The sequence below is a fragment of the Acomys russatus genome, chromosome X (assembly GCF_903995435.1).
Source record: "Acomys russatus chromosome X, mAcoRus1.1, whole genome shotgun sequence".
Taxonomy (NCBI): Eukaryota; Metazoa; Chordata; class Mammalia; order Rodentia; family Muridae; genus Acomys; species Acomys russatus.
Genome location: NC_067169.1, coordinates 13,824,667 through 13,839,582, shown reverse-complemented (window position 1 = coordinate 13,839,582; position 14,916 = coordinate 13,824,667). Strand labels below are relative to the sequence as shown.

Sequence of the window (14,916 nt, the reverse complement as noted above, 5' to 3'; positions counted from 1 at the left end):
GCCCTTGCTGTGCGCTAGGTCTTCTGTGTATATGGTTCACGATTATAATTTGAATCATCATAACCACAAAGCACGTTAATGTACTTCCTGATGAAAAGCCCAGATACATAGTTAAGTTGTCATCACAATTCCTTCAGTATATATTTAAGAAGTAATCATTTCTTAGTGATAATTTGTTTCACGTAATCTTGCCAGTAAAAAAAAAAAAAAGTGATTATTTCTGTATTCTATACATTATGATTAAAAAATTTAAAAAATGTGTTGTCAAAGTTATAAGCTACATTGGAGCTATAGTTTATATTCTTTCTCTACTTCCATGGTGTTTGCATTCTCTTCCTACGTAGAAACAAATGAGAACAGTTGAGGAAAAATCAACCATTACACATAACTCGCCACTTTGGTAGGAACTGCTTTCCTCTCTTCTGCCTGGTAATCACTGTGGTGTTCACAAAGAACTTTACATTAAGTTCATGTGAGTCGATAAATCTTTAATTTCATAGCAGGCGTTGTTCCTGAATTAGAAGTAGCAAAGCAATTCATTAAGCTGATTCTTTAAGAATCATACGCTCAAAATTAGTAGAGTTTTTGTGTAGTTTTCATCAAAATCCAATACAGAAACATACCCAGTAAATCCTTGTTTTTATTTCATTCCTTACCTGAGAGACAAAAATATCTCAAGTTGGAACACATTCTGGCTTCAGATATTTATAGTGTATACCTATTCTTCTGTGTATGTGCTTACATGTGTGCATGTGTGTTGGAACATGTGCTTGGGTAAAGCATCTAGACGTTAACTCGTGGTCTTAGTCTTTAGAAGCCATCCATGTCAATGTTTTGGGAGAAGGTCTCTCACTGTGACCTGGGGTTTGCAAGACCGGGGATGGACCTGTCTCCTCAGCCTTTGTACTTGGTTGCTTGGGACTGAACTCCACTCCTTGTGCTTGTGTGTCAAGTGTTTCTCCCCAGTTTGTACTTATCTCCCCAGACTGAATACCTATTCTTTCATAGTACTGATTGAATTTTTGGTTCATTAGCAGGCAGAGACAAAGGAAATTCCTGGTAACCTCTGCAGGCTGAAAACTCAAGTGTCTAATGCAATGACTTTGTAAACCTGTAAATCACAGAGTAACTAACTCGTAGTCCGTTAGGAGACTGCTGGAAATGCCCAGATTTCTCCAAGGTTACAACACATTATCCTTACATGAGTTTTATACTCCAAGCTCATTAGACCCGAAATGATCATAATTTTTATGGAAACGATACCATATTAACTCACTGCACTGAATTTAAAACAATATAAAACTTAAAAAAAATCATTATTTAAAAATGACTTTACAGGACTGGAGAAATGGCTTATCTGTTAAGAGTTGTGGCTGCTCTTCCAGAAGACCTGGGTTTGATCCCAGCACTCATACTGTGGCTTACAACTCTCTGTAACTTTAGTTCCAGAGAATATAATGCTCTCTAAGGATACCACATGTACAGGATACATAGATATACATTCAAGCAAAACATCCATACATGTAAAATAAATAAAAAAAATCACTTTACAGGCCAGGTGTGGTGATGCACACCTTTAATCCCAGCACTTGGGAGGCAGAGGCAGGTAGTGAGTTTCAGGTCAGCTAACAGTGAGACCTTGTTTTATTTTTTTTATTATTTAATTGCTTTACAGTTTTATTTACTATGCTAAAGATAAATGACCAAACTAGATAAAATACCAAACTAGAATTACTTATACTTAAAAAAATGATACATTAAGAGGTATGCAGTTTTTCCTCAAATTGCTTATTCTGATAGAAAACAGAAGCTGTATTAAATTACATGTTGAGTTTATTTTCAACATACTTGTTTTTACATGATTTCCTAAAGACATGACTATAAATTGTGTTGAAATTTTCTTAGTAATTGAAGAGTTGGTTATTCAATATTACAAAAAAATATATATAAAGTATCACTTTCTAAATCTACCCTAATTTTAAAGTTTATATTTTAGAAATCTCAAATAGTATTTTAACTATAGAAAGCAGGCATGATTTCCCATTTTTCCTTTCCTCACACACACTTCCCTTATAACTGTGGAATTATAAGCCAGGAATTCCAACTATTTTGGTTTTTCAAGACAGAGTTTCTCTGTGTAGCCCTGTCTGTCCGGGAACTCACTCTGTAGACCAGGCTAGCCTCACAAAGATCCACTAGCCTCTGCCTCCCGAGTGCTGGGATTAAAAGTGTGTGCCGCCACCACCTGGGAATTCAAACAATTTAGACCGGACAAACAAAATTTAGGGTGCACTATTTAATCCGAAGCAAGTCTGCCCTCCCTGGGTAGGAGAGGAAGATGGCCCATGGTTCTGATTTGTTGAGGACTTCCTGGTCTTGCAGCCTGTTAGGATGGGAGCTCTGATGAATACGTGGGCAAAAGGAAAGCCTGCAGGCAACCTGCAGGGGACACTGGTAATTTCTGAGCATTTTCGTTGCGTAGCCTAAAGCTGGGCGTTTCCATCTCATGCCCGTTGCCCAACTGATATCATTTTGAAAAGTTACAACTGACAGAAAAGTTTGACAACTGGTGCTTCCCTGGGCTCTAATAAGCAAAAGAAATACTCATCTTCTAAAAATTTGTAAGATTTTTTTTCAAAGTCCAATGGTTGGGAGCCTATACTCAACGAAATGTGTACAAGAGACAGGGCTTCTCTGTGTAGCCTTGGCTGTCCTGGACTCTCTGTAGAGGTGTACACCACCGCACTGGCTGCTCAGGGCCCTTTTAAGAATAATGTCCAAGTACTAATTATCAGTGTACTGTTTATAATAAAAACAGAAAGGGAGTGGATCTGGATGGGAGGGGAGGGGAGAGAACTGGGAGGAACAGGGGAAGAGAAAACCATAATCAGAATATATTGTATGAAAAAAACTATTTTCATATAAAAAATTAAAAAGTGAGTTCATTTTAACACCAGGCTGGCCTCGAACTCACAGACACCTGACCTGCCTCTGCCTCCCTGAGTGCTGGATCACAGGCATGCGCTACCACACCTGGCAGAACACAGGCACTTTTAGAGTTGTGGTAGCTGGTGTAAAAGAAATGTCAGGGAATGCGCACAAGAGGAAGGACTATTTTAAGAAATCCACACTGCTGCCTGCAGCCACTGTTTATTGTAACTGTGGAGAACGCACATTTATAATAATGCCAGGCACTTAGCATATAAAAAGAGAACTGAGACCAGAAGGGGACCAAAGAGCAGTCAGGTGTGCTGACGCAGGCTGCAAAGGAAACCATTGAGGAAGCACACCCCAAAACCCTGAGGCAGGAGGCCTTAGGCTGAGTGTATGTGCAACTGAAGCTAGCAGTTTTGAGAACTGAAAACTGAGTTCCCAAAGTTCCTGGGCCAGGCCCCACTCAGAATGGAGACTAATTGTGCTCGGCAAGCACTTTGTATGCTTGACAGCTGCTTTACTTTGAGTTGAGTTACTAAAGTTGCACCAGAGTGAGACAGACGCAGGGCTGAAGAATGCCGCACACCCAGGCGACGCTTTGGGATTCAGGGACCATCAGGCCAAGAGTAGGCAAGGAGCCAGGAGCTAGACGGTTTCATTTCCCTCCAAAGTACTTTGAATTTAGGGGTGAGAGGACAAAAGTGGGTGGGGGAAGTCACTGAATCATATCAAGTTTTCCCAACATTTCACAAGATAAAGAATTAAAGGGAAGAGGATGGCAAAACCAAACCAACCAACCAACTAACCAACCAACCAAAACACACACACACACACACACACACACACACACACAAACCAGAGTTTGCATGCCTGAATTAATGCCTAAAAGGAGGTAAAACATACTATAACATTATAACAATGTGGCTTAACTGGGGGAAATGTTATGTATGCCTCAGAGGACATTTAAGGCTGATTTTGGTTTCATTTTGGAGATGTTGATTTGGTTCATTTGAGAAATTATAAAATTATAAAATGTAAGACGCTTGTTTGCCCTGCCTACCCAGAGGCTTCTTCCAGTTCTCGTTACTGCTAGCCTCAGGAGTTACACCCTAGTTCCCAGAATAGCTATATGCGAGCTCCCAAATATCAGAGGTCCCATACGGTTTCCAGTAGCCACCCTAGGGACCCACACCCAAGTCCCCACAAGAGGTCTCCCAACGCCAGATGTCCTAATGTCTATATGCTCTAACTTGATAAGCAACCCCACCTGCTTTGTGATTTTAGCCTTTAAAACTAGCCTGTAACAGTCACTGGGGGTCCTTAGCCTCTCGAGTGCTGTAGGACCCTGGCGTGTCAGCAATAAACCTTTGCTTTTGCATCAGTGTGTTGTGCCTCGTGTGGTCTCTTATGGCGACCCTCTTCCCAAGTTGGGTGTGAGTGTCCAACACATTTTGGAGACGTTTCTGGAAGTTAATGGGCAAAGGTCAGGGTACTGCTTACACATTAAAATATCCTAGACAGCGTCCCACAACCAAGTGTCAACCCCAATCTCACTAGTATGGCTGCCAGGAGATCTTCATCATAATGATATGACTTCCTAAATTTCAAAGAAATAACATTTTAAAAAGTAAAATTTCTTGAGAAACTGCTTCTACAAAGCCAGCAGCTTCTGCTATGGCTATGTGGTACTATATGCTCACATCTAACCAAAACACCTTTTAACCTTGTTATTATGATTTCAAAAGCAAACAGCTACCAAGCAGAGGAAAAAGTACAAATACTCAATATAAAATCTGCTTTTACATCATCTGGTAAGGCAAGGGGGGAGAAGGAGAGAAGGAAGAGTGAGGGGAGGGAAAGAGAGAGGATGGGGGAGAAAGGGAGAGTGAGAATATACAATTGATTGTTAGCTTAGATGAGACAAATTATATTGAAATTTCCCTCATGGAAGTGTTGTTGTAGCCTTATATTTTTTTAACTAACTATAAAGGAAGTAAACAAACAAAACCCTTTGATTGTAGAAGTGAAAATGTACATATATGAACTAACTACATAAATAAATAACTAAATATATGAATAAATAAAGAATCTGGGTAGCCCTGGCTATCCTGGAACTTACTCTGTAGATGAGGCTGGCCTTGAACTCAGTATCTTTTTGATGAATATTTTAAGGAAATATACATAATTCAACAATGACAATTAAGTAAATGGAATATTCCATTCATTCATGCAAAATGCCCATATTTCAGGTACCATCAACATAATGGTGCCTGAGTATAAGGGCCATCACCATTAACACAAGCCCTCTGTACACACGCTCTCTGTTGAGTCTCGCTGACAACTGAAATATGGTGCTTTTGCCTGGCGATTTCTTAATTTGCAGTTTGAGAATTACTTCTCTATTTCCTTCTTCAGCAGGTCTCTAAGTGCTTCATAAAAATTACATGGCATGTCCTTCAGAAAAAGATGAATTTAATACAACCTAAAATAAAACTACTTTCCGGCCACTGCACACACTGTTCCTTCTCTATGAAATGCCCCTTTGTCCTAATGTAACTACATCATCATTCAAGATTTCCTTCCGGAAACCCTCGGATGCTGCCTTTTAAGGGTACTTACCACCCTCTGCAACAATTTGTTTGCCTGTCTATAAAGATCACACCCAACAACTTATTTTACCCTGTATACTTGTAGCACTTCAAAAACAAACAAACAAACAAACAAACGAAAAACAAAGATCAAAAAACAAAAACCAAAACAAAAACCAAAAACAAAACAAACCCCTCCCCCAGAAAAACCCCCCAAAGCTGTAGCTAACCAGACATGGTGGGCAAGGGATTACATTTCTGTAATATCAGCACTTGGGGTGATGGAGTCAGGAGGTCAACTTCGGCTATATAGCTAGTTCAAGACCAGCTAGGGCCAACATTACACCCTGTCTCAGAAAACAAAATCAAACAAACAAACAAACAAATACATAGATCAAAAAAAAAAAAAAAAAAAAAAAACCAACAAAAACTACGACAAACAAAAAAGACTCCACAAAAGACAGTTATATTTCTTTTGCTGGAACTCAGACTCATTCAATGAGCTTTTTATAAGTAATATGACCGATCAAATGCAAAAGGTCTGACATGGAGCCAGAACTGAGACCTAGGCATCTACTGCCTGCTAACTTCCATTTCTTTGAAAACCTGAGCCACTGTCCTTCTGAAGATGGGGCCACAGGAAAAGTGGGGGGAAGTGTTGGTTATGAGAGAGAGAAGAGGAGAAGAAGGTAGAGCAACTCTCTAGCTTCTGTGACCTGAGTCGTTATGCAGCTGGCCCACGGCCTTGACCAACAGTCTGGATAACAGAGGAGAGCATTTCCTATCTAGCTCTAACCAAACTGCACAACAGGAAGCAAATGATGTCAGCTGTTGTTTAAAGTCACTTAGTGTTGACACATGGTCAGACTTCTGGCAGTATGTAATAAGATTTGTCGCTTAATCTCTCTCCTGATGCCATCACACTTTTAGAGCTTACACTCTGTCAAGTAGGCAATCAAATATTTATGGCCTATGTATGCTAAACTAGAAGATGAAGCCAAACATAACTACTTTGGTGTTTGGTTTGGTTGGGCTTACCATTATATCAAACACTATGGCCAATCAAAATCCGACTATATTACTAGAAGTAGTACACATAATCACAATTTGTTCTATAATGTTGACAAAATTTCTGTCAAGAACAGAATTCATGCAAAATAAAATTGTTGAGCAAACAGTTTTACACACATTCTATTACATAAACTAGCAATCTGTTTTTACAAATTTTAAGATTTCAGATTATCATTTTTCTTGTATGTATTTTATAGGGTAAAATGCTTGTTTTATATGTATATATGGAGAAAAACTTTACTCTCTATATAGTCACTCTCTTATATTTATTACATACAAAAGAACTACACACTGTAATAGTGTATTGACACTTTTTCCTGTTTCCTCTTGTGATTGTTTGAATGAGATTCCCCCCAACCCTGCCACATAGGTTCACATGTTTGAATGCTTGGTCCCCAGCTGGTGAACTGTTTGGGAAGGGTTAGGTAGTGTGGCCTTGTTGGAAGAAGTGTATTGCTGGGGTCAGGCTTTGAGGTTTCAAAAGACCATGCTAGGCCCAGTTTCTTTCTCTCTGCTTGCTGGCTACAAGTCAGGGTGTAACGCTCTCAGCTACTGCTCCAGCACCATGCCTGCCTGCTTCCCACCATGGTGATCACAGACTAACTCTCTGGCACTGTAAGCAAGCCCCCACTGTAAGTGCTTTCTCTTACAAGAGTTGCCTTGGTCATAGTGTTTCATCACAGCAATAGAATACTAAGACAGCTTTCTACAATTCTTATTCTCTTTACATAACTGAAGATTAAAAAAAAAGTATTGGGTTATTTAGTATCAAGTTTTCATGATAGTGCCAATGTCAGATCTCCACACGTGAAAAGAATGAACAATAAGATATTGTACAACTAATTTCCACTAATGGATATTTTTGTAGATTTTATAGTGATTTTCATTTGCTATTACTACATTTAATGAGATAGTTCTGGAACTGCTCATGAGGGTCTTCAGCTTTTAGCTACAAGAATTTCCACTACTAACCTCTACCTAATTTCCGTACCTATTTAAAATACACAAAAGAGTAGGGCTTTTAAAATATACCTTGAAGAAACACTGCCTCATTTGCCTTGAAGAAACATCGCCTCTGTGCATGCTGAAGGTTAGATAGGCTAGGGGCAACACAGCTAAGCATAAAAGCATAGCTCAAGGCTAGAGAGACTTCAGAGACTCTCTGGTAGTTAAAGGCCTTGGAAGGTGCTACTGATGAGTGGGAAACCCCACTGGGCTCCTTTATGGCCTGCCTGTTTTTTTTTTTTTTTTTTGACACAAATGAACAGGGACTGAGATTTCTCATCAACTCAATACAAGGATTGAACAGGAAGAAAGTGCATTATATCTAGAATATTGAGTTCCTGCTATGTTTAAAAAACTAGCTGCATAATAGCACCAAGGAGAAGGGAGAGGGGTGAGCTTGGGCAGCAGCAGGAGGTGGAGAGGGAAAAGCAGTAGGATGTACTAATGTTCAGCACTTCTCTGAGCACTCACTTGCTCCCTGGGAAAAGTCCCTAATGCCACAGCTCCAGAGTTCTCCTCAGTCCTGCCTCAGACTATCTTTGGCTGTGGTACTCCAAGGATAGCAGCCTTATGTTTTACTGCTGGTACTAGAAGACTCTTTAGGGTAAAAGAGTATGATCTAACCTTCCCCAAATAGGACATGATGAGCTTTCCCAAGGGACCTGCAATTGGAAGAAAATCTTGCTCCTGAGGTACCATGTGCCTATTGAGCAGACTCCATGAAGCCATCATCAGAAATACCACAAGTCGGGAATGACATCAAAAGATATACTGTGATTTTAATATTACACTAAATGAGAACTCTTACCATTGCCAATTTCTTCCACAATTAGATGAATGGAGAAAAGAAGATACTTGTGACGCCAGCATTATGATTAATGGGAAAATCTTCGAGGCTCACAGGGACATTCTGGCTACAGGCACCCCTTTACTTAAGACTTTACAATGCAGCTGGGCGTGGTGGCGCACACTTGTAATCCGAGCACTCAGGAGGCAGAGGCAGGTGGATCACTGTGAGTTTGAGGCCAGCCTGGTCTACAAAGTAAGTCTAGGATAGCCAAGGCTACATAGAGAAACCTTGTCTCGAAAAACATAAACAAAAAGAAAAACAAAAACAAAAGAGAGAGAGAGAGAGAGAGAGAGAGAGAGAGAGAGAGAGAGAGAGAGAGAGAGAGTGGAGGGAGAGGAGGGAGGGGAGAGAGGAGGAGGAGAGGAGAGAGAGAGAGAGAAAATAAAAAGAAAATGCTTTTTCCGTGATTCTGGGGGCTCTCATTTTGAGTATGCATGTAACTTAGAAATTGAGGAATATCTTAAAATACTAGTGCTTTCTTGACCTATCCAGACCCAACCAGAACAATTGTACCTATTTGGATGTCACTGTAGTTCAAGGGTAGTTTAGTTATCTTGGACTCCTTGGACTAGTAACTTAGTGCTTGTAGAATAAGGTACACACTGGTTAGCAGTTAGAGTGCTACAAATACTGTAGGGTCTAAGTTTTACAGCAAAACATTTGAAAAAAAAATTGTTAAGGACTGTACAGCAAACCACCACAGGGTTGGATTACAGAGCCCCCACATATGCTGACAGTTACTAAAGTAAACTATGTTTTTTTTCTAGTATATAAGGTACCTACTTGAGTCCTATCAAAATATAGTACTTGTCCTTTATACAGTTTACATCCATAGCCACTTTAACATGAAATGTTAAAATGGCATCCACTTGAGAAAGTACAGTGACAGTTAACTGAGTCCCTCTGCTGATCAAACTTCTCAGGCTACTTTGTACTACTAGAGTTTTGAATCTATTTTCATTTAAAATTTATTATTGTCATTATTACTTTAAATTAATTTTTATTTTATATTCAATGGTGTTTTGCCTGCACGTATGTTTGTGTGAGGGTGTCAGATCTTGAAGTTACAGACAGTTGTGAGCTGACATGTGATTGCTAGCAACTGAACCCGGGTCCTTGGGCTCTTAACTGCTGAGCCATCTCTCCAGCCCCATTTTAAAAAATTATTTTAACATGACTTTAAATGAGAGGACTTTTCAACCTCACTGGTTCTATTTAATTTGATTTATAACCTACACTAAGTCTCTTTGAGTCTTCAGGCATTATTTTTAATTATTTTGTGCTAATAGGCTGTTCTTGTAAGAAGTCAGGAGGTCACTTGCTGGGATGAATTTCATCATCCCTTTCTTTTTTGACACTGAGTTTTTACTCCTTCACAAATAGCAATGATGCTGCAAAGTAGGGGTGGTGAAGTTGGCAAAGACCACGAACATGATTCTAGTTCCAAGGCAGTGTTCTCACTTGGCCCTAACCTGATAAGTGCTTTTTGGTTTGGGGTATCTGTTACGTTGGCACTGTTCTTGCCTCCTATTAATTTTTTCAGTTTACAATACTTCAGCTTTACTTGAAAGAAAGGAATATGGTTGAAGAGAATTCATAGGAAAACAAATGATAAATTTAAGCATATGATTAAATTTTTATAATAGTTTCGCTTTCCTTTTATTGGTGTTGTGTTTCTTTTTCTCTCATGGCAAAGGCGGAAAAGTGTTAGATTGCATATATCCTTAAAAAAAATAAGGAAACTAAAGTTACAGCCTTCCTCTTAAGAATTAGTACAATGACTCTGAAGATAAAGCAGTTAAATTAATTCTTATTTGCATATAATAAAAATGCTCTCTATGTTAATGAAAAATTCCTGGGTATTATTATTATCATCTACTTTCTCTTCAGAAACATTATATGTTAGTGATAAGAAACACTTACCTTCACATCCCTGTGAATTATGTTATTATCATGACAGTAGCGCAGAGCTTCCAGTATCTGTCTCATGTAGTGGCTGTAAAATACAAGAGAAATCTAAAACTGTAAAAAACTTCCACTGTTAAAAATTAATACGCGATGTCCTTACTTTCAAACTCCCACCTTTATATTAGCTAGCCACAGACATCTTTCATTTGAGCAAAGACAGTGAGACTTAAAGAAAATGTCAAGAAACATGTGCTTCTTCAAGAAACAGAATGCTCTTCTGGGCTAAGTCAAAAGAATTCCACATAATTAACAAACAGTATTGCTATACACACGAAAGAGGCAAGCCTAATATATATATATATTATACATCCATCCATCCATCCATCCATCTATCTATCTATCTATCTATCCATCCATCCATCCATCCATCCATCCATCCATCTATCTATCTATCTATCTATCTATCTATCTATCTATCTATCTATACACACACACACACACACCCTTCTAATATCTTGGTTAATTCTATGTAGTTAAACTCAACTGCTATGAAAGAAACTGCTTGAAGCTATTGGAATGATTCTGCCATTCAAACCAGCTCTCTGTCTGGGTTCTTTTTAGCCATGAGGAAAATCTACAGAACCCCTACAAATGTGATTTCTCTTTACCACTTAATCAGGCTTTAGTTGAGGGTACTCCTGAGCAAAGCAAGGCTGTTGCTGGACAGCTGGGATCTGCAGAGGCTTCTACTGGGCACAGGCAAAGAACCAAGAAGGAATTAATGTTTCTTAAAAAGTTATAACAGGTTCAGCCAGCAACAGATCATGACAAGAGTATAAATGCTCCTTCAGTTATTATGGGTTTATATGTGGATGAACAAAGCTGAAGCTGAAAGTGGATTAAACAAACCCCTAACCTATTACTGAACAGTAGAGTCTAAGCTTAGTCTGCTTTAAGTATTCTCAAAATACTACCATTACCCACATTACACTGCATACCATGAGCCCAGGAAAACTTGAACTGTAGTTTCTACTGACTGCACATTCTTTTTGTTGTTGTTGTTATTATTATTATTATTATTTCTTTTTGAGACAAGTTTTCTCTGTGTAGCCTTGGCTGTCCTGGACTTTCTTTGTAGACCAGGCTGGCCTCAAACTCACAGCGATCCACCTGCCTCTGCCTCCTGAGTGCTGGGATTACGCATATCATAAATTACAAAATTGGCAAGTTGAACTAAAGCAAGACAGGGATGCCCTCTCTTTTCATCTCAAGCAGCCACAGTAGAGAAATGCTCTATTTCAATATTTTTTTAAATGATTTTAATTTTATGTGCATTGGTGTTTTGCCTGCATGCATGTCTGTGTGAGGACATCATATCCTGGAATTACAGACAACTGTGAGCTGCCATGTGGGTGTCAGGAATTGAACCCGGGTCCTCTGGAAGAGCAGCCAGTGCTCTTAACCACTGAGCCATCTCTCCAGCCCCTATTTTAAAATTTATTATATAGTGTTTATTAAACTTGGCTGTGCTTTCAGACAGTATATTTCTCATACTAAAATAAAACAGTTTAAATTAGAGCACTCATAAAAGACCTTACAGGTAGTTTATGCCTTTAGACAAAATAACTGAAAGATTTCTATCAAGTTTCCTCTTTGGCACACTACTGTCTAACATGTTCATACAAATATCCCTGTAGCCAACATATGGTTTATTTTATGTATTATAACAGATTACAAGTTTCCCTTTAAAAAATAAGAGGCAGAGGAGAAAGAAAACCCAAACTTAAAGCAAACTAGCCCCTTTTCCTGTGGATCATCTCCTCATACTTGGCCCCTAAACAGTTCTTCATGTGATGCACTGCTGAGAATGGACATGTAAGGGCTTTGTATGGACCAGTGCAGCCTACAATTAAGTCTTGTTTAAATCAGGGGGGCTTAACAGCATTGGAAACTATCAGTCATTCAAAGTAGACCTTGGAAGGACCTTGAAGACCTGAAATGGCTAATAATAAATGTGATTTGAAACCTGTAGTAAAGTCATTATTATTATTATAAAGTTATTATTAAGCTTAGTCAAAGTCTTAAATGTCAATCCAGATATCAAAATGGAGGGTTTAAATTAGGCAAAATGGACATGCACAAGAGCAGACTATTTTGGATACATAGTACAGAAATAGTTGCTTAAAATATCTTCAGCTTAAGGAAAATTCCTATCTTCTAGCCTTAAAAACCCAAAAGAAAACTCAGGGGACAAGCATTTTAAAGTGTGAATATCACTGTACTTCAGTGACAGAGGGTTTGCGTAATACGCACAAAGCTCTGGATTTAATCCAGCAACTAGAAAATATGGTACTTTATTAGTTGATTCAAATATGCAAACATAGCAGAAAGTTAACTCACATAAATCATTTCATGAATTATCACAGTTTATATTTTGAGAAAACCTCAAACCTCTGATTCTTTTCCTAAAGAATCAGAAAAAAATGGTAATTCTATTTTTACAATAAAAGAACCTTCTATACAGAAAAGGAACTTTGCAACAGCCCATTTACTTTCTCTAGAAGAAGGTGGTTTTGAGGGTAAAGAGAAATGACTTAGCTTCCTCCTGTGGTCAACAATGGGTTAAAAAGTCTAAATATTTGCTGGGCAGAAGAAGATACTATCTCTGAAACGTTCCTAGCTAAAGATTATCTATGAACCAGAGATAGAACCAGAGAGCTTTGTAGAGAAGGTAATGCAAGCCAACCAACATTCTCAGGTATAAAACAAAGATGTTTCATAATTGAAATGCTTTCTGAACCGTGGGAATCCCACTAACTTGCTACTAGGGAAGAGAGTGCTCTGATTGACCTTAAGTTAACCTATCCCCCAACTCACTAACACTGAAGGAACAGAGGCTGTCACTAACCTAGTTGTGTTACACTACTAAAGAAGCACTATACAGATCTGTGCTTTGCGACATGCTTTGCAACTCTTCTTGAAACAAAACCAGCTTTAGTTATTTAACTAGTTGAGTCTTCGAGGCTTGCAGCTGCATTCACTAGCATACCCTAACAGTAAATGTGGAACCAGAGAGGAGAAAGCAAAGCTGAAAGTTACCTGGCAAAACACTCCACACCATGAGAAGACTCTCCATTCCCTGTTATTCATCTGGTGTAAGGAGGAACACAGCTAATAACAATGCCACCTGCGTCGCCCTGCTTCCATTTTTATTGTTAGGAAGAAGAGACTTTAATAAGGTTTGTGCAAACGGCTTTCTGGATGATGTCACTTACTGGTGCCACTGCTGTTCTTTTTCTATTCCATTCTGAAGAGCTCCTTTCATAAAACCACCATTTTAACACAAATATAAGTGGGTTAAAAATCAATAAGCTTTCATCCTGATATATACACAAACACCTACCTTTTCTGTAAGGTCTCAGGATTGAGAGAGCCCAGAAAGCATGTCACTGCATGACATCACCTGTACATGTCTATGCTGAGACTCAAAGCAACTGTAGAGCCAGGACAGAAGTGAAAGGGAAACTAAGAAACGTTACCAAAAACTGGAGATGAGAGGAAAAGCAGTGGAACAACATGTATGCCAGCTGTTCTGGTGTTACTGTGCTTCAAAAAGGAAAAAACAAAACAAAACAAAACAACAACAACAACAAAACAAATTACCTCCCTTCACTGAGGAAAAGTGCAAAGAATGAAAGTTATGAAATTTAGATTTTTCTCACTTTGTGTTGTTTTTTAATAACTGTACAAATATCAGCTAGAGGGTATAGGGTAGAGCACTTGGCCAGCATGCAAGAGGTCTTAGGTCCAGGTCAATGCTTGGTGATAAGAAAATATGCAAGTTTCCTTGAATTCTTTAAGAAATGTGTGTGTGTGTGTGTGTGTGTGTGTAAAAGTCTGAAAATTCCATTTATTTTGATAAGGTGTTTCACAACGATGCTACAAGAAAAATCATGGTATTAATAAAATATATTAAAAAAATAGAATTCCCCAAAGAATATGTAAAATAAAATGTGACCCAAAAAAAAAAAAGAAAAAAAAAAAAAAAAAAAAAAAAAAAAAAAAAAAAAAAAAAAAAAAAAAGAAAGAAAAATCACGGTAACATTGACTGGAGCATTAAAGCATGCTTTTTACTTCAGAAGCACAATAAAGAATGGCAAGTTAAAAATTGTGGTATAAGCTCAAAAATAGAGAAGTGGGACTTAAAAATGTGCTTTAGAGAGCAGAATACACAAGACTAGAGGCTACTTAGCTTTCATTCTACCATGTGTCAGTGAATACAAGTAAATAATCGAGCTAACATAGTAAGCTTTCGTTTCCTTCTTTTCCCCCAGCTCCAAGAGGATAAAAAAAGCAACTATCCCATGCTCAGCATATTCTGGTTCTGTGCTATAGTCACGTCCACTTCATTCTAGACACTGGGGCCCATGCTCCTCAGCCAATGCATATGGAGCTCCAAGTTGTATTAAAGATACTTAGTTGTTTCCAGCTCTGTCCTCGTTATAAAAGGAACGATAGGAAAGTTGCAATCACTTGACATAACTGCTTTTCAAATGACAA

General features: G+C 38.5%; 1 protein-coding gene across 5 annotated transcripts in view; it reads right to left on the bottom strand.

Moving 5' to 3' along the window:
* Positions 1-14,916, bottom strand: part of Cask (calcium/calmodulin dependent serine protein kinase) — a 337,437-nt gene that overhangs the window by 145,295 nt on the left and 177,226 nt on the right. For all 5 annotated transcript variants that reach the window (XM_051141460.1, XM_051141461.1, XM_051141462.1 and 2 more), the window contains exon 5: positions 10,372-10,444. In XM_051141460.1, coding sequence (XP_050997417.1) covers positions 10,372-10,444 — 73 coding nt within the window. The remainder of the gene's footprint in view (positions 1-10,371; positions 10,445-14,916) is intronic.